The sequence below is a fragment of the Lissotriton vulgaris genome, chromosome 9, assembly GCF_964263255.1.
Source record: "Lissotriton vulgaris chromosome 9, aLisVul1.2, whole genome shotgun sequence".
NCBI classification, from domain to species: domain Eukaryota; kingdom Metazoa; phylum Chordata; class Amphibia; order Caudata; family Salamandridae; genus Lissotriton; species Lissotriton vulgaris.
The window spans coordinates 1,211,466,471-1,211,492,382 of record NC_141697.1 but is presented as its reverse complement, the minus strand read 5'-3'; the positions used below and the strand labels follow the sequence as shown (position 1 = coordinate 1,211,492,382).

At 47.2% G+C, this 25,912-nt stretch overlaps 1 protein-coding gene across 1 annotated transcript in view; it reads right to left on the bottom strand.

Moving 5' to 3' along the window:
* The window catches only part of LOC147693050 (fibrinogen-like protein 1), a 95,921-nt gene that overhangs the window by 21,279 nt on the left and 48,730 nt on the right, over window positions 1-25,912 (bottom strand). Inside the window, exon 2 of the mRNA XM_086936872.1 lies at window positions 19,326-19,406. Within this exon, the coding sequence (XP_086792998.1) occupies window positions 19,326-19,406 (81 nt within the window). The remainder of the gene's footprint in view (window positions 1-19,325; window positions 19,407-25,912) is intronic.

Here is a 25,912-nt window from a genome sequence, read left to right as displayed (position 1 = left end):
TCCCATCAAGAGACGGGTCTGCAGGGACAGCGCCTGACTGCACCTGCCCTGCTTCGAAGCGCTAGTTCTACCACTGCCGTGGTAATATATGCACATCTGTCTCACCTAGGCTGGCAGCTCTGTCCCATCAAGAGACGGATCTGCAGGGGCAGCGCCTGACTGCACCTGCCCTGCTTCGAAGCGCTAGTTCTACCACTGCTGAGGTAATATATGCACATCTGTATTACCGTGGCTGGCAGCTCTGTCCCATCAAGAGACGGGTCTGCAGGGGCAGCGCCTGACTGCACCTGCCCTGCTTCGAAGCGCTAGTTCTACCACTGCTGAGGTAATATATGCACATCTGTATTACCGTGGCTGGCAGCTCTGTCCCATCAAGAGACGGGTCTGCAGGGACAGCGCCTGACTGCACCTGCCCTGCTTCGAAGCGCTAGTTCTACCACTGCCGTGGTAATATATGCACATCTGTCTCACCTAGGCTGGCAGCTCTGTCCCATCAAGAGACGGATCTGCAGGGGCAGCGCCTGACTGCACCTGCCCTGCTTCGAAGCGCTAGTTCTACCACTGCAGTGGTAATATATGCACATCTGTCTCACCTATACTGGCAGCTCTGTCCCATCAAGAGACGAGTCTGCAGGGACAGCGCCTGACTGCACCTGCCCTGCTTCGAAGCGCTAGTTCTACCACTGCTGAGGTAATATATGCACATCTGTCTCACCTAGGCTGGCAGCTCTGTCCCATCAAGAGACGAGTCTGCAGGGACAGCGCCTGACTGCACCTGCCCTGCTTCGAAGCGCTAGTTCTACCACTGCTGAGGTAATATATGCACATCTGTCTCACCTAGGCTGGCAGCTCTGTCCCATCAAGAGACGGATCTGCAGGGGCAGCGCCTGACTGCACCTGCCCTGCTTCGAAGCGCTAGTTCTACCACTGCTGAGGTAATATATGCACATCTGTATTACCGTGGCTGGCAGCTCTGTCCCATCAAGAGACGGGTCTGCAGGGACAGCGCCTGACTGCACCTGCCCTGCTTCGAAGCGCTAGTTCTACCACTGCTGAGGTAATATATGCACATCTGTATTACCGTGGCTGGCAGCTCTGTCCCATCAAGAGGCGGGTCTGCAGGGACAGCGCCTGACTGCACCTGCCCTGCTTCGAAGCGCTAGTTCTACCACTGCCGTGGTAATATATGCACATCTGTCTCACCTAGACTGACAGCTCTGTCCCATCAAGAGACGGGTCTGCAGGGACAGCGCCTGGCTGCACCTGCCCTGCTTCGAAGCGCTAGTTCTACCACTGCTGAGGTAATATATGCACATCTGTCTCACCTAGACTAGCAGCTCTGTCCCATCAAGAGACGGGTCTGCAGGGGCAGCGCCAGACTGCACCTGCCCTGCTTCGAAGCGCTAGTTCTACCACTGCCGTGGCAATATATGCACATCTGTCTCACCTATACTGGCAGCTCTGTCCCATCAAGAGACGAGTCTGCAGGGGTAGCCCCTGATTGCACCTGCCCTGCTTCGAAGCGCTAGTTCTACCACTGCTGTGGTAATATATGCACATCTGTCTCACCTAGGCTGGCAGCTCTGTCCCATCAAGAGACGGGTCTGCAGGGGTAGCCCCTGATTGCACCTGCCCTGCTTCGAAGCGCTAGTTCTACCACTGCTGTGGTAATATATGCACATCTGTCTTACCTAGGCTGGCAGCTCTGTCCCATCAAGTGACGGGTCTGCAGGGACAGCGCCTGACTGCACCTGCCCTGCTTCGAAGCGCTAGTTCTACCACTGCTGAGGTAATATATGCACATCTGTCTCACCTATACTGGCAGCTCTGTCCCATCAAGAGACGGGTCTGCAGGGACAGCGCCTGACTGCACCTGCCCTGCTTCGAAGCGCTAGTTCTACCACTGCCGTGGTAATATATGCACATCTGTCTAACCTAGGCTGGCAGCTCTGTCCCTTCAAGAGATGGCTCTGCGGGGCAGTGGCTGACTGCACCTGCCCTGCTTCGAAGCGCTAGTTCTACCACTGCCGTGGTAATATATGCACATCTGTCTCACCTAGGCTGTCAGCTCTGTCCCATCAAGAGACGGGTCTGCAGTGGCAGCGCCAGACGGCACCTGCCCTGCTTCGAAGCGCTAGTTCTACCACTGCTGTGGTAATATATGCACATCTATCTCACCTAGGCTGGCAGCTCTGTCCCATCAAGAGACGAGTCTGCAGGGACAGCGCCTGACTGCACCTGCCCTGCTTCGAAGCGCTAGTTCTACCACTGCCGTGGTAATATATGCACATCTGTCTCACCTAGGCTGGCAGCTCTGTCCCATCAAGAGACGAATCTGCAGGGGCAGCGCCTGACTGCACCTGCCCTGCTTCGAAGCGCTAGTTCTACCACTGCTGAGGTAATATATGCACATCTGTATTACCGTGGCTGGCAGCTCTGTCCCATCAAGAGACGGGTCTGCAGGGACAGCGCCTGACTGCACCTGCCCTGCTTCGAAGCGCTAGTTCTACCACTGCCGTGGTAATATATGCACATCTGTCTCACCTAGGCTGGCAGCTCTGTCCCATCAAGAGACGGATCTGCAGGGGCAGCGCCTGACTGCACCTGCCCTGCTTCGAAGCGCTAGTTCTACCACTGCTGAGGTAATATATGCACATCTGTATTACCGTGGCTGGCAGCTCTGTCCCATCAAGAGACGGGTCTGCAGGGGCAGCGCCTGACTGCACCTGCCCTGCTTCGAAGCGCTAGTTCTACCACTGCCGTGGTAATATATGCACATCTGTCTCACCTATACTGGCAGCTCTGTCCCATCAAGAGACGGATCTGCAGGGGCAGCGCCTGACTGCACCTGCCCTGCTTCGAAGCGCTAGTTCTACCACTGCTGAGGTAATATATGCACATCTGTCTCACCTAGGCTGGCAGCTCTGTCCCTTCAAGAGACGGGTCTGCAGGGGCAGCGCCTGACTGCACCTGCCCTGCTTCGAAGCGCTAGTTCTACCACTGCCGTGGTAATATATGCACATCTGTCTCACCTATACTGGCAGCTCTGTCCCATCAAGAGACGGATCTGCAGGGGCAGCGCCTGACTGCACCTGCCCTGCTTCGAAGCGCTAGTTCTACCACTGCTGAGGTAATATATGCACATCTGTATTACCGTGGCTGGCAGCTCTGTCCCATCAAGAGACGGGTCTGCAGGGACAGCGCCTGACTGCACCTGCCCTGCTTCGAAGCGCTAGTTCTACCACTGCTGAGGTAATATATGCACATCTGTATTACCGTGGCTGGCAGCTCTGTCCCATCAAGAGACGGGTCTGCAGGGACAGCGCCTGACTGCACCTGCCCTGCTTCGAAGCGCTAGTTCTACCACTGCTGAGGTAATATATGCACATCTGTATTACCGTGGCTGGCAGCTCTGTCCCATCAAGAGACGGATCTGCAGGGGCAGTGCCTGACTGCACCTGCCCTGCTTCGAAGCGCTAGTTCTACCACTGCTGAGGTAATATATGCACATCTGTCTCACCTAGGCTGTCAGCTCTGTCCCATCAAGAGACGAGTCTGCAGGGACAGCGCCTGACTGCACCTGCCCTGCTTCGAAGCGCTAGTTCTACCACTGCCGTGGTAATATATGCACATCTGTCTCACCTAGACTGGCAGCTCTGTCCCATCAAGAGACGAGTCTGCAGGGACAGCGCCTGACTGCACCTGCCCGCTGGAGCACCGAGACAGACTAAACCTGTAATTGGAGCCAGGGTGGAATTTTGTTTTCTTTGCAATCCTTTGATGTTCTCCTCATTCTAATCCTTACTTCATCTTAAACATTCTACTCTCCAGAGCGCCTTTGCTTTGATCTGCAGTTCCCTCCGCCCATCGTCCTCCAGGGAGCCTTCAAGGTGTCTGACGGGCAGATGAGCAGTCCTGGGTACCAATCCGGGAGATTCTTCCGAGCTCACTGCACTGCCTGGCACCCCCACCACACTCACAGCCTCTGCCCACCCTGGCCTTTACCACACATGGCCAGGGGGCATCCATGACCTGAGCTATGATGCTGACACCCTGACCACAGTCCCTATATGTTACTGACTCGTCTCGTTGTCTGTTGGTAAGATAGCTCAGCGGGTTTAGCGCTCTCATTGTCTGCTGGTAAGATAGCTCAGTGGGTTTAGCGCTCTCATTGTCTGCTGGTAAGATAGCTCAGTGGGTTTAGCGCTCTCATTGTTTGCTGGTAAAATAGCTCAGTGGGTTTAGTGCTCTCATTTTCTGCTGGTAAGATAGCTCAGTGGGTTTAGCGCTCTCATTGTCTGCTGGTAAGATAGCTCAGTGGGCCTAGCGCCTGTGTGCCACACTTATGTTGCAATTTTATAAAGCGCTCTATGCCACCTTTTAGAAGGCCCAGAGCGCTGCAAGTGAGCAAAGGTCTGAATATTGAGTCGATGACGTGGGATAGAGTGCAGTCGGCACCGTTACTTATCAATCAATGAGGATTTGTATAGCAAAGCTAATCACCGGTCAGGGTATCCAGACGCTGGGAGTGCTGCTGTAGGGGACTCGGTGGCATAGCCAGGTCTTTCCTGAATTCAAGCAGGAAGGGCGCGTTCTGGAGGTGGAGAGGGAGGTGGTTCCAGGAAGGAGAAGGAGCGTCCTCCACTGTTGCTGTGGCGGATGCAGGGGGTGTCAGCGAGGCAGAGGGAGGTGGACATTTGTTTGCTATCCTTCAATGGCTTCCATCTTTTGAGAGGACTTCAGGCCAGTTCAAATTGAGACCTTGTATGAAGCACACACCGTTTGTTTGTCTCCCCATAGAAATCGGCTTCAGTGCAGGCCACAGCCTTGGCCCTGGATGTCCCAATAATCCCCTACATGTGTCATCCTATTAAACAATCACTGAGTGATAAGGTTTGCAGTTCCTGTTGGGGGATACAAAAACGGATGGATGGAATGCTTGAATTAATCTCAGCCACTGGTAATTTACCCGGGCCACATCCCGGCCCATCATTTTTTTGCTCTCCAGGCCACCTTAGATTACAACCAGCCATATGCAAATCAGCCTTGATCCTGCTCCAATATGGACATTCTGGTGAGAGATGATGTCAGTGATCTAGACAAACCTTTATTTGTCTTCTAAAGAGGTGAAGAAATAGAGAGATTGTGTGGTTTGGTCACAGCTACCCGGAAAAACACAGTCCACTATTTTCTCGCATTGGAAACTATCCACAGCGGTGGGTCACTTTAAATGTGTAAATTGTAGGCCCTGTGGCCTATGCATTGAGGCTAAACCATTTCAACATGGAGGCAAGAATTCTGTTGCTAAAGATGTCACTCTCTTCAATGCTATGAATGTGCTCCTTTGCCCATGTAACTTACAATTTATTGCACAAAGCAAAAAGGCTTGGATGCTATACTGCTGCAGCAGAATCAGGTGGAATTACCACCCGCAACACTAGCCGGACACTTAGAAGCGCTGGTTCACACCATGGATGATGCGAGATGGCGGGTCACCCAGATGGTAAACTCAATCCCAGCAAATGGAGACTTCCAGTCACTTTGAATCCGAGGGAATGTAAACGGATGGATCCCATGGACTTTATTATGAATTGACTCACTGAGCGTAAGGAATGGGTAAAATGTTGCCTTATATCCCTAACGCAAAAACTACAGTTGATGGACAGAATGCAGAACAATGTCATACATTCACCCCAGTACAGAGATATGGGCCTAAATCCATCGTTTTTTTGCTCACCACACCACCCCAGTTCAGACATGGCCATATGCAAATCAGCCTTGACCCTGTGCCTCATGGGAACAGTCCAGCCTGAACTGCCAAGCCATGTCTTCCCTGGACCGGAATTATTTCCCTAACGGCTCGGGCATTTCAATGCATAGCAGTATTTTATCTGTTCACTCACAAATGACTCACACCAAATGATTGTGTTATACACAGATGATCCTTTCAATGCCCCCATTTGTGGTCAGTAAGAATTGCTTACCGTCCGCCTGCGTCAGTGACCAGGTACGTGTCTCCTCAGTATTCATATTGCACCTAAAATATTTTGCCCCTTTTTTGCATTTCATATTTCAAATCATATTTGAGTGTTTTTAGCTTCAGCTTATTACTGCTCCCTTGAAATCTTGAGTTTTTTTTCTTTTAATAGTCTTTTTCCAGGTCTATTCATATACACATTTAATAAAGGTTTTCCCTCCGGTGGTTTATAAATAACCTTCACAAGTTCTTTTCCCATTATGGAGTTGGCCTAACGGCGAGGGCGGTCGACCTCGAATCTGGAGAACCGAGTCAGAGTCTCGGCATTGACGCTGAACATCCTGTGATTCTGGGCAAATCCATTAATCTCCTCGTGCCTAACAAAAAAGAATGTGTTCTCATGTAATGCAACTGGTGCTATGTAAAGCGCTCTGATACCCGATTCGGGTCAAGTTTGCGCTGTATAAAACTCTATAAAATAAAAAAACATTTTTTATTTACTTGTACCATCTCTTTTTTCCCTTTTGGAGGGCCGCCGTTTATGGTATCCACTGACTCGCCAAGTCGCCGCAAGCATGCACGCTTACACAACAGTTTCCTATGGTCTACATATGTACACATGTGCATACACAAGCAATTTTCCCTTCACCTACTCCAAGAGTAAGCGTGGATGAATTTTCTGTTAAGTGCGGTCTTTGATCTTATGTGGAGTGGTGTATGCACCGTGATGCAGGTACATCCCCTATAGGAGGCACAACGTAGGAGTTCAAAACAATGATTCAAGAGTTCATTTGATGTTTTTAATTTCTTCAAGTAAAGTTCAATCCATCGATATTGTCAATCATATCAGGAATGTTAACATTGTACAGGTAAAGTAGCGGTGATGCGGGGGGAACGCCTCCGATGCATTTCGGGCCGGTGGCCCTTTTTCAAGGAGCGCTAGAGAGAAGACAAACTGTCGTGAGGGAGCGGAAGAGAAAACGAGAAACGGGTATTAAACATTAAAGTGTCTATCAATGGTGGGGGCCAATGTTAAAATAAGGGTAGTGAAGGAAGTGAAGGGTAGCCGGGTGGCGTCAGCGCGTGACGAGGGTAATTGGCGGTGAGGGAGTGGGGTCGCGGGAGCAGGTGAGCACAGGCGGTGCTGCCTAGGACTTACTTCTTAACGCATGTAGTGGGACTCACTACTTCCGGAAAGCTGGGACGCCTGAAGTGGGTAACTGCGAGGGCTAGATAAATCAATGTGAGCAGAATAGACAGCAAAAAAGGACTAAAGCGGAAGGGTGCGAAAATCATAAGCGGGTAGGGAGGGAACTGTGGCGGCCATCATGGAAAGGTGTGCAATATAAGGAAAGTAACGAGGAACAATGCATATCAAGTGAAATAACAACAACAGCATTAATGGAAATTAAAGAAATTAAAGATAACAGCTGAATTCGATACGATCGTTGAGACCATGAGGTTTAATGGTCTGAAGACGATAGATCCATTCTAGTTCTCGTTGAAGGAGAAATTTGTTCATGTTGATGCCTTCTTTTTTGGTGACTGTTTCAAGGATGATAAATTGAAGCTGAGCGATGGTGTGTCTTGCTTCAGTGAAATGTGTGGCTATGTTTGATTTATCATATTTCAATCGTATGTTTGATTTATGTTCGTTCAAACGAATCTTCATCTTGCGTTCGGTCTTGCCGACATATAGCTTTCCACAGGGACATTTTAAAGCATAGATGAGATTTGAACTGTCACAGGTGCCGTTTACTGCAAGTTTGATGGGATGACCTTTCATGGGATGTCTGATAGTATTGCCTTTGATGATGTTATGACAATGGCTGCAATTGAGACATGGTTGAGTGCCTTTGTATTTGATGGGGTGAGTAGAAGTGGTGGAGAGAATCTCTTGAATATTTTTGCTTCTGGAGTAAGCGAACAATGGTGGTTGGTTGAAAATGTCCCGAAAGTCTGGGTCCATTTGGAGGATGGGCCAATGTTTAAGTATGATCCTCTTGTACATGGTGCTTGAAGTAGAAAATTTCGAGACAAGATCATCTTTGGGTCTTTTGGTGAGACTTTCTTGTCTAGAAATTTTGGACACTCTGGATTCTGCCTCTTTAAGGATGGTTTCTGGATAACCTCGCTGAAGAAAACGTTCGTGCATTTCTTTCATGCGTGTGATGGTGGTGTTGTCATCTGAGACAATGCGTTTGACACGCAACATTTGTGAGAATGGCATGTGTTTTTTGAGGGATCCCTGATGGAAGCTCGAATAGGGGAGGGTGTTGTTGCGGTCGGTGGGTTTCCTGTATAGGTCCGTGCTAAATCCATGAGGGTTGATGGAGACATTGACGTCAAGAAATGAAATCTGTGTTTCGCTGATTTCCCATGTCAGTTGGATTCTGTCATCTTTTGTGTTAAGTTCCATTAAAGCATCATGGAGTGACTCTTTGGTGTTTTTCCACACAAGGAAAAGATCGTCGATGTATCGAACGTACATTTTCATGTTATCTTGGAAAATTTGATTGGAATAGATGTATGACTGTTCGAAATTGTCCATGTAAATATTTGCATAAGTGGGCGCGGCACAGTTTCCCATTCCCTCAAAAAACACATGCCATTCTCACAAATGTTGCGTGTCAAACGCATTGTCTCAGATGACAACACCACCATCACACGCATGAAAGAAATGCACGAACGTTTTCTTCAGCGAGGTTATCCAGAAACCATCCTTAAAGAGGCAGAATCCAGAGTGTCCAAAATTTCTAGACAAGAAAGTCTCACCAAAAGACCCAAAGATGATGCTCAACGCATAGTTCTTGTCTCGAAATTTTCTACTTCAAGCACCATGTACAAGAGGATCATACTTAAACATTGGCCCATCCTCCAAATGGACCCAGACTTTCGGGACATTTTCAACCAACCACCATTGTTCGCTTACTCCAGAAGCAAAAATATTCAAGAGATTCTCTCCACCACTTCTACTCACCCCATCAAATACAAAGGCACTCAACCATGTCTCAATTGCAGCCATTGTCATAACATCATCAAAGGCAATACTATCAGACATCCCATGAAAGGTCATCCCATCAAACTTGCAGTCAACGCCACCTGTGACAGTTCAAATCTCATCTATGCTTTAAAATGTCCCTGTGGAAAGCTATATGTCGGCAAGACCGAACGCAAGATGAAGATTCGTTTGAACGAACATAAATCAAACATACGATTGAAATATGATAAATCAAACATAGCCACACATTTCACTGAAGCAAGACACACCATCGCTCAGCTTCAATTTATCATCCTTGAAACAGTCACCAAAAAAGAAGGCATCAACATGAACAAATTTCTCCTTCAACGAGAACTAGAATGGATCTATCGTCTTCAGACCATTAAACCTCATGGTCTCAACGATCGTATCGAATTCAGCTGTTATCTTTAATTTCTTTAATTTCCATTAATGCTGTTGTTGTTATTTCACTTGATATGCATTGTTCCTCGTTACTTTCCTTATATTGCACACCTTTCCATGATGGCCGCCACAGTTCCCTCCCTACCCGCTTATGATTTTCGCACCCTTCCGCTTTAGTCCTTTTTTGCTGTCTATTCCGCTCACATTGATTTATCTAGCCCTCGCAGTTACCCACTTCAGGCGTCCCAGCTTTCCGGAAGTAGTGAGTCCCACTACATGCTTTAAGAAGTAAGTCCTAGGCAGCACCGCCTGTGCTCACCTGCTCCCGCGACCCCACTCCCTCACCGCCAATTACCCTCGTCACGCGCTGACGCCACCCGGCTACCCTTCACTTCCTTCACTACCCTTATTTTAACATTGGCCCCCACCATTGATAGACACTTTAATGTTTAATACCCGTTTCTCGTTTTCTCTTCCGCTCCCTCACGACAGTTTGTCTTCTCTCTAGCGCTCCTTGAAAAAGGGCCACCAGCCCGAAATGCATCGGAGGCGTTCCCCCCGCATCACCGCTACTTTACCTGTACAATGTTAACATTCCTGATATGATTGACAATATCGATGGATTGAACTTTACTTGAAGAAATTAAAAACATCAAATGAACTCTTGAATCATTGTTTTGAACTCCTACGTTGTGCCTCCTATAGGGGATGTACCTGCATCACGGTGCATACACCACTCCACATTGAATCGCCGTGGTTTGACGGAACCACGACCCTCGAGAGCACACGAATCATTACACCTTTCCCAACAGATTTTTACAAAACAGCTGTGCCCCTCCTTATCCTTCGTCTTTGATCTTATGACATCTGGTTTGTTCCACCTTTGTATGCGTCATAATTAATTGTTTCTTCTGGAAACAAGGCTGTAATTACACGCAACTGTATTTTTCAGAAGTTGTTGCAGGATATAAGAGCATCAATGGGCAAAACCAACCATCTTTTTTTATAGAGGATTTGAACCCTGTAACTATTATTTTAGGTGAGTAGTACTACAAACTAATACAGTTTATACTCTTTCTGCATTATTTTTCTAGACACGAAGATTGATCCAGCAACATATGTAATCTGGTAAGGCAAGTTTGGAACAAGTTTTTACCTGCCATGGCCAGAATTTTAGTCACCCTGACTCAAGGTTTTTTAGATCGAGGACTCCGTCGCACTGCGTAAGCAGTGGGCGGAGCTCCGAAGATTTTATGTTCTTAGGTCGAGGACTCCGTCGCACTGCGTAAGCAGTGGGCAGAGCTCCGAAGATTTTATGTTTCTTAGTGTAGGGGGCTTGAACCTGCCCCTCTTCTCCATTGGCTGGCCTCGTTAATGCTGGCCAGCCATTGCAGGAGAGGGGCGTCACTCCCTTTAAGCCCAGTCTTTTTCGGATTCGGGGGCGTGTTTTTTAGGTTCTCTCTATCTGTGATGTCATCCGTCACTCAACAAAAAGCACACCCCGATTCCGAAAATTTCGGAGCATTGCGGCAGCCATTTCTGCCCAACCGCGTCCGGCCCTTGCCCCCGCCGCAAGTGAAGGAGGAGCTGAGACCGGCAGCTGGGTCTGGCGTTAGCTCTAGGTTAAGGTAACACCAAGTGTTTTGCTTCAGGTTGGTGGTATTGCTGTGGTTTGGGTTGCGGTGCATGGTGGGGCAGGGTAAAAGTAGTTATTAGTTACCATTACAGTTAGGAGAAAGTGATGTTAAAAACTGCATTAACCCGGGTAAATGAAGGGCTATTCTTCGGATTAAGGGCCCCATTAAAGAAGGGTGTAAGGTAAATGCCAGGGGCTTGAACAGTGATAAGATACGGATGAAGTTAAAATTTTAGGCTTAGTGAAATAGTTGATGTGGAGGCGTCGGTCTGAGAATCAAAGATCCTTTCGCCCCCACTAAACTCTGGCTCCAGGCTCTAAAGAACGAGGCATAGCGTCCTAGCTCCCGGAGGCCTCACCGAGGGTATACAGCGTTGCATGAATGCAATGCGAGGGGCTGGCGCACTGCAGGCCTCCGTGGCCTATCTACGGCCCTCAGCCTCGGTCCTGAGACTGCACTCGCCCGAGGGTGAGCCGCTATCGCTCTCCGCGAGGAGCCCCCGCGGTTGACCAAGGTCAGAGGCGGATCTCTCCATTCCTTCTGGACGCGGGCTACCTCCCTCGAGGCCGTTTCACACAGGCCCTGCCAAGTGGCCTCAGGGCCTCGGGATGGCGACAGCAGATACCCCTGCCCGCACCAACAGCCATCTCGCCAGCACTAGGAGCGCCTGCCCGGCGCTCGCTGAAGCCCCCTTGTGATCTTGGGTGCACGCTGGTTCTGTTTGGCGCTTCGAGGACTGCCGCGGATCATGCTGGAGGTGGCCCTGGTGTTGTCGGTCCTGCTCCTGGTAGGGGTGCACAGGGAGAGCCCCGACAACTCGCTGGAGAGCGGGGTGAAGCTGTGCGGGCGGGAGTTCATCCGCACCGTGGTCATGTCCTGTGGGGGGTCCCGGTGGAAGCGCTACTCCCCGGAGCCGGGCCAAGGCAGCACCAACCCCTACAGTGAGTACTCATGGTGGGGCGGGGGGTCTCCCCAGCTACCCTGTCTACCCATTTCTGACCCTCACTAACTCTCTGTTTCCGCTTTTGTTTCTCTCCCTTTGCCCTCTCACCTGCTGCCCCCCTCCCCCCGGCGTCTCATACTCTGACACGCTTCGCCTCTCCCTGTCTCTCCCTCTGCACGATCTGTGCTTTTCTGTGTCTCTCTCTCTCTTCCTCTTCCATGCCCTTCCTTTGTCGTGTGTTCTCCCTTTTCTTACTTCCTCTGGTCTCCTCCCAACACTGATTCTTGCTCCATCCTTTCTGTTTCTCCTTCACACTCTCTGTTGCATCCCGCTGCCTCTCACCCCCTTCACTTTCTCTATCTTCTTTTATCTTTGTTCTTTATTTCTCTTTCTCCTGTTCCCCCCCCCCCTTCTCTCTTTTCTCCTCAGTTTTTTAGGTCGAGGACTCCTTGGTAGTAAACCCGGCGCTCAGCTGGCGCTATGCAGGGTGCAAACAACGGTTGCTCCTCTGATTGCCTGTATCTGGGCGCGGCGCTAAATTAGACGGCAAAGGACGTCGAAACTGGAAACTGCACTGCACGTTTAACTCCAAATTTAGAATATAAAGGGAAATTATGTTGGCCTCCCCAAGAAGAGATACAGCCAAGACATTTCTTCTAAATTAAAGCCCCACCGTCTCCAAATTCAAGAAAGGGCTACAGAGAGACCCTGATAATTAAATAATGGACCCGCTTATTCCTCGCAACGGAGAAGCGACAGACTCTCACTCTTGAGTGAAAGCCCCTGCAGTAGTGTGACACTTCGCATCCTTGTAGCGTGACACTCAGTATCCTTGTAGCGTGACAGGGCATCCGCATCCGTGGAGTGTGACATCCCCTCCCGACTGCGTGACAGAGCCACTGCTGCAATGTGACAGCCCGGTACCCCTGCACGGTGATTGTTCTTCCTCGTAGTGAGACAGTCCCACCATTGCTGTGAGAGACGGGCCTCTGGAATATGACAGCCACTGGCTGCAGCCCCTCGCCCAGGCTCGAACCAGGAAGCGGCTGTGAGGTCCGTTTTTAGGTTCGCGGCTGACGCTGGGGTAAAAGATGGGCGGGAGAGCGGGAGATGTGTGCATGGGAAAGAGTGCACGGGGTGGGGGCTCAGGCAAAGCACTGGCTGCGGCATTTCTACAGTGAGTTCCTACCTCTTGTCGAGGCCTGAAGGCGCGTTGCAGTGTGGCAGAGCAGAGATTACTGCTGCACCAAGGAGCTGTATGCAGATTGGGAATCCTGGAGGTGAGGGTCATACCAGAAGGCTCTGAGTGGTGGTAGCGATTGTCATGGGATTTGTAGTGTGGGGGGTCTGTGTGTGGGGGGGGCTCTGTGTGTGTGTGGGGGGGGGCTCTGTGTGGGGGGACTCTGTTTGTGGGGGGGTCTGTGTGTGGGGTGGCTCTGTGTGTGTGTGGGGCTCTGTGTGTGTGGGGGGCTCTGTGTGTGTGTGTGTGGGGGGGGCTCTGTGTGTGTGGGGGGGTCTGTGTGTGTGTGGGGGGGCTGTGTGTGTGTGTGTGGGGGGGGGCTCTGTGTGTGGGGGGGCTCTGTGTGTGTGGCTTGTGTGTGTGTGTGGCTGTGTGTGTGGCTGTGTGTGTGTGTGTGGCTGTGTGTGGCTCTGTGTGTGTGTGTGGCTCTGTGTGGATAGCTTTTTTTGTAGGTGGCTCCATGTGTGGGTGGCTCTGTCTGTGTGAGGGTGGCTCTGTGTAGGTGGCTCTATGTGAATGACTCTGTGTGGGTGGCTCTGTGTGGGTGGCTCTGTATGTGTGTGTGGGTGGCTTTGTGTGTGTGGCTCTGTGTGGGTGTAAATGCAATAGGTCATGCATTTGCGAGTGATTAAGCTATTGGCATTGTAAATGACAATGCCATTTATTTAACGATTAAGCTATTGGCAATGTAAATGACAATGCCATTTATTTATGATAAAAAAAATGTCATGAGCAATGCCAATAACTCTACCTTTAATAATGCCGAGACCATTGCATTGTAAATGCTTGTTTCCCTTTCTTCTGAACTTTGGGTGGGATTTTTCTCATCCTTGTTAAAGGTACATCCATTTACCCTGTCCTGATGAAGACCTCGTTGAAACGAATAGATAAATTGGGCTGGAAAGTTTAACACTTATTTTTAGATTATGATAAATTAATTATGTTTTTATGTGAGGTTGTAAATATAACAGACTATTTTCAGATTAACATTTCCAAATCCAGTCAAGATCTGAGTAATGGTGTACGTGTATTTTTGAGTTAATTGTTACTGTATACTTCCACATTATTTTATCGTAGCTCACTTGCATTGCACTGCTTCACCTTTCTTCCTAGGGAGACCTTATTATATTCATATTTATATCTATAAGAAATACAAAAGATTTCTTTGTTGTGGACTGCGAGGTTTTTTTTGTTAACTATGGGATTATTTGTCTGACCTCTCAAAATGTACCAACCGAGTGACTTGAATTAATACGCAGGAACCATTGTGATCTGTACAAATGGGCATACTACAGGTTGTCTGCAATCAGAGGTGGGCTGTGTGGGCACTGGGCACTCAGTCGCATGTTGCTGGACGATGCATCCAGCTGGGCATCTTCATGGCCTGAGCTGTGCCGGTGGGTCTAAGATTGCAGTCACATAGACAGGTTTTCTGCAGTCACTGGAAGCCATTAGTTGGTGAAGGCAGAAGTGGAGCTGCAGAATCTGGCAGCGGAAAAGTATATCCAAAGTTGGTCTTCTTAGCATGTTTAGCTGATGTCATGAGGATTATAAAGGATGAAGTCCATAGATCAAGCTTATGAACTACCCTTTCTAAGATGGCAGAATGTCCAGAGAGGTGCAGAGTGAAGCTTCCCTTGTACTTAGTGTCACTAACAGTCACTCTTACTCATACGGTACTTCATCCACACTAGTGCCAAAATAAGGGATCTTTCCAATTATAAGTACAAACACATTGCAAATGCGACTCCTAATTTATCAAAAAATATTCAAATTTATTTCGTCATCAGTAAAAACTATTAAAAACACAATCATGAAGAATTAATTTCACATTCATGGTCCCCGAACAAAACAATCATAATAAGTTAAAATACATTGTAAAAAAGAGACATAATAAAGTGATTCATTTCAAAAACATTTTAGATCCTTAATCCATTGGAATCTTGAAACGTCAGGCTAGTATTAGCGAATGACAGCACAATAGTTCCTCGGATTTAATAAAAACAATAGCGTTGACGCGTTTCAGTGTGCTGCCTGATGTGCACCACCTTTTTCAAGACAAAGTACTTGGTTGTCTCTCTTTTTTTCCTCGCTCTCAATATTAAAAATCAATTATATCTGATCATTCATGTGCTCGACTTGTAGAAGTACTTCCTCAATCCCACAATCTGGACTTTATGTCTTCCAACTGTGAACTCCTATTCCCCACATGAGGGGCCCCATTATTCAGTAAGTTGTGATATTTATTGGCTCATCTGAATCAAAATGAATCCGGCACCGTCGGCAGGGTGATAAAATGCTGTGCTGTCGAGTGTGTGGAAATGCGCTCTTATGCCGCAGTCCCAAGTGCCCTCCATGTTTAAAGTTTTCAGGTACGGTAAACCTCTTTTCCGGGAGGCAGATGAAATAACGTCTCGTCCCCAGTAGCAGCAATTTCGCTAGATCCTGAACTAAGCTACACTGCAGAATCCCCTGAGTAAAGGTATCAAAATGATAAAGGGCCCGATATAGAATTTGGTGGATGGGTTACTCTGTCACAAAAGCAAAGGATATCCAGTCCACCTTCTTACTTGTGCCATAGGATGTGATGCCCTACTGATAAGTCCGATTTGAAATCTATCACTTCTGTAACAGAGTACCCACTCGCCAAAATGTATATTAGGTACAACATCTTGGTCAAGAGAGGAGTTTATTGTAGTAAACAGGAGATGTTAGGTAGTCTTAGGCATCTTACTGGGCATCAATGTATTTTCGAGGGCAGCTATTGGTGGGCCTGTGTCCCAGGAAGATGACTCACACCTTATGGTAGGTACACCACATTGTGATAGACCAGTCCCAGGAGGTGGACCTTTAATCTCTTACAGAACTTGAGGAAGTCTACTTCCGGTCTCAGATATTCAGAAAAAGGTGTTCCAGAATGAGGAGCACTGTACAAGAAAGGGCCCAACTCCACGCCTTCCGAATCTGTTTGAATGAGTGGCGACTTTGTAATTAATGTCTAGCTTCGGAAGTTTGAAAAGTTGAAAACTATGAAAAATGCTGAAAATATGTCCTGGGGCATTGCTGTTAAAATCCTGTAAGCAAAGCATTGTGTCTTCATCTGCATTCACTCCTTGTGGGTAGACAGTTCAGGATTTCCAGAGTTGGTTTGATGTGGTCCTCGTGTCACAGAAGATGAGCTGAGCCACAAAGTTGTATACTCTTTCGGAGATCTCTGTTTGAGTCACCAGCGTGAATTACACTGTAGTACTGAAGCCTGTTATTGTTCGCTCTGGTGTTTGCTTTACTAGCCCTGAGCCGGTGGGTGAGTGAATTTGCAAGTTTTTTGAGGAACCCCACCATCTCAGACAGAAACTCCATAAACCTTCTGGCAGATAAGGCTGATGTGTCATACCTCTAGTAGTCATGCCTCGCCAAGACTGCTGTTGAAAGCACTTCACTCCGCTACCCACCAAAACCTCACTGGTTTCGCCTTTGCTAGACGTTCTATTTTTGTTTTCTCTATTCTACAGTGTAGTGTGCATTGTTTGTGTTAATAAAATAGTTTTTTTTAATTTTTTTGCTGATTAAGTGATGTATGTTGAATTTGTTGTCTGCCTCAGTAGACCTTTTGGCTTTACAAATGTGTTTGGTTGATGTTACCCAGCTGAAGCATTAATGCTCAATGGCACTGAAAACTAACCCCGGGCGGAGCAAGTGCAGTTTTCTCAAGCTGATTCACCCAAGTAGGAGATGGTGACGAAGAGGAGGAGGGCAGCCCGGGGACGCAGGCAGTACAGGTAAGTGTTTATTTTTGGGGTTTTAATAAAGTATTATTCATTTTTTAATAGGCGGGCTGGCCAACTCCGCTCCGCTGCGAAATTGGAATTTGCCCTACAATCCGCATTCTACGTGGCACGCAGAGTAGGCAAATCACCGCACACTCTGCTGGTGGAGCGGAGTTGTGGCCTGGGGTTACTGAAACCCATTACTGCAGAATATATGAGCTTCCTTTGGCATGTGTTTAGCGGGCTACAGTACATGCTTTTGTTAAGGCATTTTAGCACAACACACAGGGGCTTGGCTCTTTCAGTAGGAGAGGGGGTCTTATTTTAGCCTTCGTTCAGTACAAACGTTGCTGCCATCAGAACCTATGATAGAAGTGGTAGTTGGTTTGTGGATCATTACTGATGCAGTTTGACATAAAAGTGTGAATCAATGTCTGTAAATCAATCGCCTCTTGCAGCATCATCTCTGCGCAACCCATCAGCGTACTTGAGTCACGTGACGCTGCACGAAGAAGATGATGTAGACTGCTCGCGCACCTGCTTTCCGTGCTCCTGAATATTAACTTTTGAAACATGTGGTTTAGCCACAAGCCTGTGCACTAACGGTTCTCTTTATAAAATAAATAGGTGTAAAGTTTTGGGTTTGCATATATGGTTGCGATAATGTTGTTAATGCATTGTGCCTTTGTGCGAGGAATGGCGGACTCACGTGTGCGTGTAGCTCTCCGTTGGAAGCAGTAGGACCGAGAAGCTGGGAAGCTAAAGCGGGATTCAGGGGGAGGAGACAGAAAGAGCGGCCAATGATGGAGGGGGCAAGCAGCGATGAGGAAGGGGGTGGGTCGACAAAACAGGACTCCCTCGGAAAACAGAAAATGTGACACGATAAGGACAAGATTTACAGAGCTGTTTACAGAAATGGCACTAGGATCATTAACACTACAAAGAAACAAAAGGTAACTTTACCAAAACACGGGTGGAAACAAACCAAAACATGTTGTGCCTACTCTTGCTGAAATAGACAAAAGTGAAAGGATATAAGTAATAGGCCACGGCTCCATGGGAGGGAGCAAGACACAAGAAGGAGGGACAAAAACCCAGATTACCCACACAGAAGCAAACTTTTGGAAAGGACACCCAAAGAAAGAAATCAAAAGCAATGGGCAGGCTGTAAGCCCACCGAGCAGGTAAAGCATGTCTCGAAGACAGCGCATGCGCTGCCTAGGCGGACCTAAAAATGGCTCCCCAGAGCTCAAAACTAGAGGTGAGTGAAACTCCACATTTTATTAGGTTAATGAAGCTTTCAGTTTACCTACTTCACCAACCTTGCATACAGATGTTTTCAATGCAAAAAAACGTTCTTGTGCGAGACGTTTCTGCAAACCTTTTGTGCGACAGAATTTGCTTACTAAAAACAACATTCAGCGCCAAAAATGTTATTAGTTTTTCTTAAATTCTACCATATCTATAACGTAAGCAAGTATTGCAAAGTTTGTAAAAAAAATCCTGGACGGATTTGTGAAACTCACAACTTCACACACACACACCTATTTAGAACATACACAGCATACCATACTACTAATGCAAGGCAAGCACTTCATTATTCCACCTAGGGGTAGTAAGTGCTAGCTAAATATTAAAGAATAATACAACTTGGCCTTTTACTTAGAACATCATGGGTCTGTTATAGTGCCACCACATCTTGTAGATGTAGCAATTCTACATGTGTAATTAAAAATGGGGAATAACTTGCAGAATTATTGTTTCCACATGGTTTTCCACCTTTAAAAGCCCTCAGACAGCACCACCTTCTAACTGGTGCTAATGGGAACAGATTACTTGTAAATTGAAATGTAAATTGATACTTGTATAGCGCACTACTCACCCGCAAGGGTCTCAAGGCGCTTGTACGAATACCGCTGTGGAACCCATCCTGGCTTTCCCTGTGAGGTGTCCACTTCTGGGCACCCCCAAGGTGGAGGCCAGGCATCCTTAGCGTTGTGGGGCCGTTGTGGAGATTAAGCAAGCTATTGCCCAGAGTTGCAGAGTGGGACTCCATGATTGGAATAGGCACCGAGGCGAGAATTATCAGGTCCGTGGAATTTTTGAGCCCAAGACCCGCCGAGGCGGGGAATTGAACCCTGGTCCTGGGCTAGACCTCTGCATCAGGGTCTTCCGCTCTAATCATTGAGCCACACTGTGCAGAAAAGTGATAGGACCTCATAGTAGAACATGTTAAATGTATCAGCGGTCCACCCACCTCACTTTTAGCATCACATCTGCGCGAGGCCCTTCCCCTGCTGCCAGTAAACATAAGCGACAGTGAGAGCTATGGGGGGCAGGTTTCGTCTGTAAGCTTACCTGGTGTTCCCACAGGCCGGACCCCCTTCAGTCCAAGCTGCAGCTCTTCTTTGGTCTCCAGGGTCTTGAAGCGTCTGCTCTCTGAAACAGAGACTCATGTGAACGAATGAATGCATCAATGAAAAGTCCACATACATAAAATCATCCACCAGCAATCCCTGCTAGGTAGTGGAGACATTTTAGATAACATTTCCCTGGAGACCACACAGAGGTTCTGGACATGGGTAAGGCTCACAGACACCTGAATAAAGCCCTTCACACAATCATACCTTCATTTCAGAACTAAGTTGAGGACATTTCATGGATTCTATAGGTCATCAAATGACCTACAACTGCTCATTTAATTGATTGGGTTCAACCTCATTCATGTTGATTACAAAGTCACAACTTAAGAAACGTCTCACAGCACAAAATACCTATTTTGCAGCATTTCTCAATCCTTGCTGCCGCGCGTGGCTTGTCACAGGCACCTGTAGCTGCTGGCCCAAACATGTGGAGGGATGCAATACCAGCCTATTGGGGCCACCAACCGTTCAGAGCCACATTCTAGATTTCGAGGTCCTTGGCAAAATATATTTCATGACCCTATGCTCAGTTAACCTTACATTTATTACTTATTTGGAGCTAACTCAATCCTTCATGATACCAAATAAGACACTGTGCAAGAATAAAAATAAATTCTAGACCCCTGTCACACTCTCAAGGGTGCACGTGAATCTCTTCTATCCGTTCCTCCTCATAAGCTAAGTTCCAAGGCAGGCAGTTGTTTCTCTTTTCTTGCATCTAAGGCCTGGAAGAGCTTGCTCAGGAACCGAGAGTTGCCTCATCCCTACATTGTTTTGAGAATTAAATGTCAAGGTGCATCTATTCTTCTGAAGCTCCCTTTATCTTCTGCATCTCCTACTCTCCTGTTTCCTCTCTTCTAAACCACCTATGCTTTTCTTGGCTTATTACTCGCCGGAGAGCTCCTTTGTGTAAGTGCAGGCTCCATAGAGCTTCTCTGTGCTAGGACAGGTTCCAGAGAGCTCATTTGTACAAGTACAGGTTCCAGAGAGCTCCTTAGTGCAAAAACAGGTTACAGAGCTCCTTTGTACAGGTACAGGTTCCAGAGAGCTCCTCTGTGAAAGTACAGGCTCAAGAGAGCTCCTCTGTCCAAGTACCAGTTCCATAGAGCTCCTTCATGCACGTACAGATTCCAGCGAGCTCCTTTGAGCAAGTACAGGTTCCAGAGAGCTCCTTTGTCCAAGTACAGGTCCCAAAGACCTCCCTTGTGCAAGCATAGGGCCCAGCGAGCTCCTTTGTGCAAGTACAGATTCTAGAGAGCCCCTTAGTGCACGTACTGGTTCCAAGGAATTCCTCAGTACAAGTGCAGGTTCCAAAGAGCTCCTCTGTGCAAGTACAGGCTCCAGAGAGCTCCTTTGTGCAAATACAGGTTCCAGAGAGCTCCTTTGTGCAAGTACAGGCTCAAGAGAGCTCCTTTGTGCAAGTACAGGTTTCAGAGAGCTCCTTTGTACAAGTACAGGTTCCAGAGACCTCCTTTGTGCAAGCACAGGTTCCAGAGAACTCATTTGTGCAAGCACAGGTTCCAGAGAACTCCTTTGTGCAAGCACAGGTTCCAGAGAGCTCCTTTGTATATGCACAGGTTCCAAAGCCCTCCTTTGGGCAAACACAGGTTCCAGAGAACTCCTTTGTGCAAGCACAGGTTCCAGAGAGCTCCTTTGTACATGCACAGGTTCCAGAGTGCTCATTTGTGCTAGTACAGGTCTCAGAGAGGTCCTTTGTACAAGTACAGGTTCTAAAGACCTCCTTTGTGCAAGCACAGGTTGCAGAGAACTCCTTAGTGCAAGTGCAGGCTCCAGAGAACTCCTTTGTGCAAGTACCTGTTCCAAAGGGGGCCTTTGTGCAAATATGGGTACCAGGGAGCTCCTTTGTGCAAACACAGGTTCCACAGAGCTCCATTGTGCTAGTACTGGTCCCAGAGAGGTGCTTTCTGCAAGTACACGTTCCAGGGAGGTCCTTTGTGTAAGTACAGGTTCCTGTGAGCTATTTTGTGAAAGTACAGGTACCAAAGAGCTCCTCTGTGCAAGTACATGTTCCATAGAGCTCCATTGTGCAAGTACAGATTACAGAGAGCTCCTTTGTGCAAGTACAGGATCCAGAGAGCTCATTTGTGCAAGTAGAAGTTCAAGAGAGCTCCTTTGTACAAGTAGAGGTTCAAGAGAGCTCCTTTGTGCAAGTACAGGTTCCAGAGAGCTCCTTTGTGCAAGTAGAGGTTCAAGAGAGCTCCTTTTTGCACGTACGGGTTCCAGAGAGCTCCATTGTGCAAGTACAGGTTCCAGAGAGCTCATTTGTGCAAGTACAGGTTCAAGAGAGCTCCTTTTTGCAAGTACAGGTTCCAGAGAGCTCCATTGTGCAAGTACAGGTTCCAGAGAGCTCCATTGTGCAAGTACAGGTTCCAGAGAGCTCCTTTGTGCAAGTACAGGTTCTAGAGAGCTCCTTTGTGCAAGTACAGGCTCCAGAGAGCTCCCTTGTGCAAGTACAGGTTCCAGAGAGCTCTGTTTGTGAAAGTACATGTTCCAAAGAGCTCCTTTGTGCAAGTACAGATTCAAGAGAGCTCCTTTGTGCAAGTACATTTTCCAGAGAGGAAAAAAAAGAAAACTACTAACAAAAAACACCATCAACAAGAAGACACAGAAACAGCTCCTAAGGAATAAGAAAGCAGATCACTGTTAAACCAGATCGCTGTTAAGAACTCAAGTTACACATTAATCTGTGCCTGAGAAGTAGGTAGAGCTGTTACATGTGAACTTCTATGGACAGGCACCTACACTGAATTGTAACAAGTCGGCCAGGTTTAAGGAATTGAACGAGCTGGCACACCTGATGCTTGAAGCAGTATCCTCTTGATCATCTTCACTATGAAACTCTTGCCGCTCTAATCTGATCCCTCTCTTCAAATTCCAATGATGCCAACCATCCACGCTTATAGATTTTCCACATAGTCTGGCCACCACGACAGGTTTGCCAAACTTGATTTCACCTTTCCTCACATGACCTTGTTTCTTTATTCAGACCTCCTCCCCCACCTTGAATGTTCTCATCTTCACTTGTTTTCTCTCATCAAAATGTCTCTTATGTTTAGCCTGATTAACCTTGACATTGGTCCTGACAAAGCTATCGAAATCCTGCCAAGTTTTGAACTATGGCCTTGCTTGACCCCTTTTGCAGGCCATGTAGTTGTTGGTATGAGGTCTCTCAGAAGTGTAAAAGGTAACCTTAGTGGAGGAATGTGGCTTGGTGGATTAAAACCACAACACGGTACTTACAGCATTAGGAAAAGATGTTTCCTTCATTAGATGTACACCCCAATGACTCTGTTCATGTGCTCAACAAAACCATTTGTCTAGGTATGATATAGGAAACATTTAAGGTGCCGCACACCATCCGATTCAAGAAATAATCTCACACTTCCTCGCTCACAAACTGTACCCCATTATCGGATACCAGAATCTTGCGGAATCCTTCACATAGAAAGATGTCTCTCAGAAAATCCACCAAAACCCACAAGTTAGGTTTAGAAATTAAATACAACTCGGGTCCATTGCTGTACTAATCAATACCAGTGTGAAGGGGGACGAAGCAGATAAACCAATAAACGTGTCATCCAGATCAATGCCAGCCATTTCTGACAGTCTTGAAGGTAGTTTGATAGGTTGTAAAGTAGAAGTGGAAATCTTCAACTTCTTCTCACAACTTAGAAAAATGACAAAATATTTGATTATTTTGTCAATATCTTTATCCATTCGTGGCCACCCATATGCTGTGCATAATTTGCGTTTGATGAGAGCACAACCCAAGTGGCTCTCATAAGCCCCTACCTACCTCAGTTGTAAAGGCAGCAAAACACACAAGATGATGGACGGAACGTTGCACAATGGCAAAACATTCACCCCCAGTCACAGCTCTGGGTTTAATCCATCGTTATTTTGCTCACCAAGCCACCGCAGTTCAGACATGGCCATATGCAGATCAGTCTTGACCCTGTGCCTCATGGGAACAGTTCAGCCCGAACTGCCAAGCCATGTCTACCCTGCACCGGAATCAAGCATCCTAGGACCGGTTTCTGGCTATCAGCCGTCTTCAGCCAGGATAGCTTGACTCCAGTGGCCTAGTGAGCACGGGACCCACGTCTGGGCATACCCTTCCTACATAGGGTGAACAGCAAAACAAACAAGATGATGGACGGAACGTTGCACAATGACAAAACATTCACCCCCAGTCACAGATCTGGGTTTAATCCATCGTTATTTTGCTCACCAAGCCACCGCAGTTCAGACATGGCCATATGCAGATCAGTCTTGACCCTGTGCCTCATGGGAACAGTTCAGCCCGAACTGCCAAGCCATGTCTACCCTGGACCGGAATCAAGCATCCTAGGACCGGTTTCTGGCTATCAGCCGTCTTCAGCCAGGATAGCTTGACTCCAGTGGCCTAGTGAGCACGGGACCCACGTCTGGGCATACCCTTCCTACATAGGGTGAACAGCAAAACAAACAAGATGATGGACGGAACGTTGCACAATGACAAAACATTCACCCCCAGTCACAGATCTGGGTTTAATCCATCGTTATTTTGCTCACCAAGCCACCCCAGTTCAGACATGGCCATATGCAAATCAGTCTTGACCCTGTGCCTCATGGGAACAGTCCAGCCCGAACTGCCAAGCCATGCCTTCCGTGGACCAGAAACAAGCATCCTAGGACCAGTTTCTGGCTATCAACTGTCTTAAGCCAATCCGCTTATATACGATCTGTTCTTAGGAATTCAATGGAGCGGTACTCCTCCTATGTCATGGAGAGAAACAAACATAATTATCTTTCCAAAAAAGGGCAAACCTCCGGATCAGTTATCATCCTATCCCCCAATTTTCCTAATCAATTCTGACTCCAAATTATATGCTAAAATAATGGCCATCCGGCTCGGGCGGGACATCTGGTCTCCCCATGGCAGCATGAGTTTATCCCAGGCAAAGGCACAACAGATCACACTCTGAGAGCCATCTCCCTGTTTGATATAATGTTTGCAACGGGAGGCCAGATGTCGATGATTCTTCTGAACGCTGAGAAGGCCTTCGACCGTGTGTCCTGGAATTTTCTATGGGCAGCGTTGACCCGGTATAATTTCGGCCCCAAATTTGTCAAATCCATAATGGCTATGTACATCGATCCTAAAGCAAAATTACAAATAATGGGTTCTGAATCTAGCATAATTAAAGTATCCAGAGGCACCCAACAAGGCTGTCCCTGTTCCCCAATATTATTTGCCATTTATATAAATCCTTTAATTTTGAAATTTTTAGAAAACCCGCTAATTACACCTATAGTGGTTAATCAATTTGAAACTAAGGTATAGGCTTATGCCGATGACATTGCGGTATTAACACCTAACCCCTCCGAGGCAATGTCTGAAATAGAGGGAGTAACACAAGCCTACGGCCTTTACTCTGGGTATTCGTTAAATAAAGAAAAAACAATTGTGCTGTGCACGGATAATGTCATCTGCAACGACCGTAGGAAAGCTGATAAAGCTACATACCTCAGTGTCAGCATAAGTCCTGATGTCATACAAATCCCGAAACTCAACTATAAGCCCTTACTAAATACTATAAGGAAAGACTTAGACCGGGTAAATAGCTTACATTTATCAATAATCGGCAGAGGACATTTTTTAAAGATGAATATCCTCTCTAGGGTGCTTTATCTCTTTCGAGCTATTCCCTTGATTCCTGATGAGAAGGTCTTTAAAGCACTAGAATCTTTTATGTCTAAATTTATGTGGCAACAGTGCAAAATTAGAAGCTCTCTGAAGCTTCTGTCACTTCCTCATAATAGAGGAGGATTAGCAGTTCCCAATATTTTGTTTTACTTCTGGGCTTCATTTCTCCAACAGATGGCCCGCTTCTTTATTCTAATCCTATTTCAGAAGATCTCGAGGCTGCACCACTCCCATCCATTTATGAGCTGTCCCTAGGTCAGAAGGCTAAAGGTCTCTTTCTGAGGCAAGTGGAGGGAAGCTATTACAAAAAGAATACATTCTATGTCATCTCCAACTCTTGGAAAGTTTGGTTAAGAACAGCGAAATATACTCCCTTATGGCACTCTAACCAATCCCCGAGCTAGGGAATGATGCCATCTCAAAGAAATGGGAATCCTTAGGAATTATCTCAGTAGGCAACCTTATGGGGGAGAACCTTGTTACTACTTTTGCAGACCTACAACAAAAATTTCACCTTCCAAATGGGCATTACCTCAAATTTATCCAGACACATACTATGCTTAAACTTAAGGCCCCTAATATCAACCTGGGGAGAATTGAAATTATCGATACTATAGCTAAAAAGAATACAAGAATAGGTACAATCTATGGCCAACTGCTGGATAAACTACAAGATGATATAGAACATACAGCTTGGGCAGACAAACTCGACAACCCAAACGTAGATATCGATATGAGTTTATATTTATCATCACGATTACTTATGTCAGCTAGTTTAAAGGCCAAGACTTACAAAACTGTTTTTAACTTGT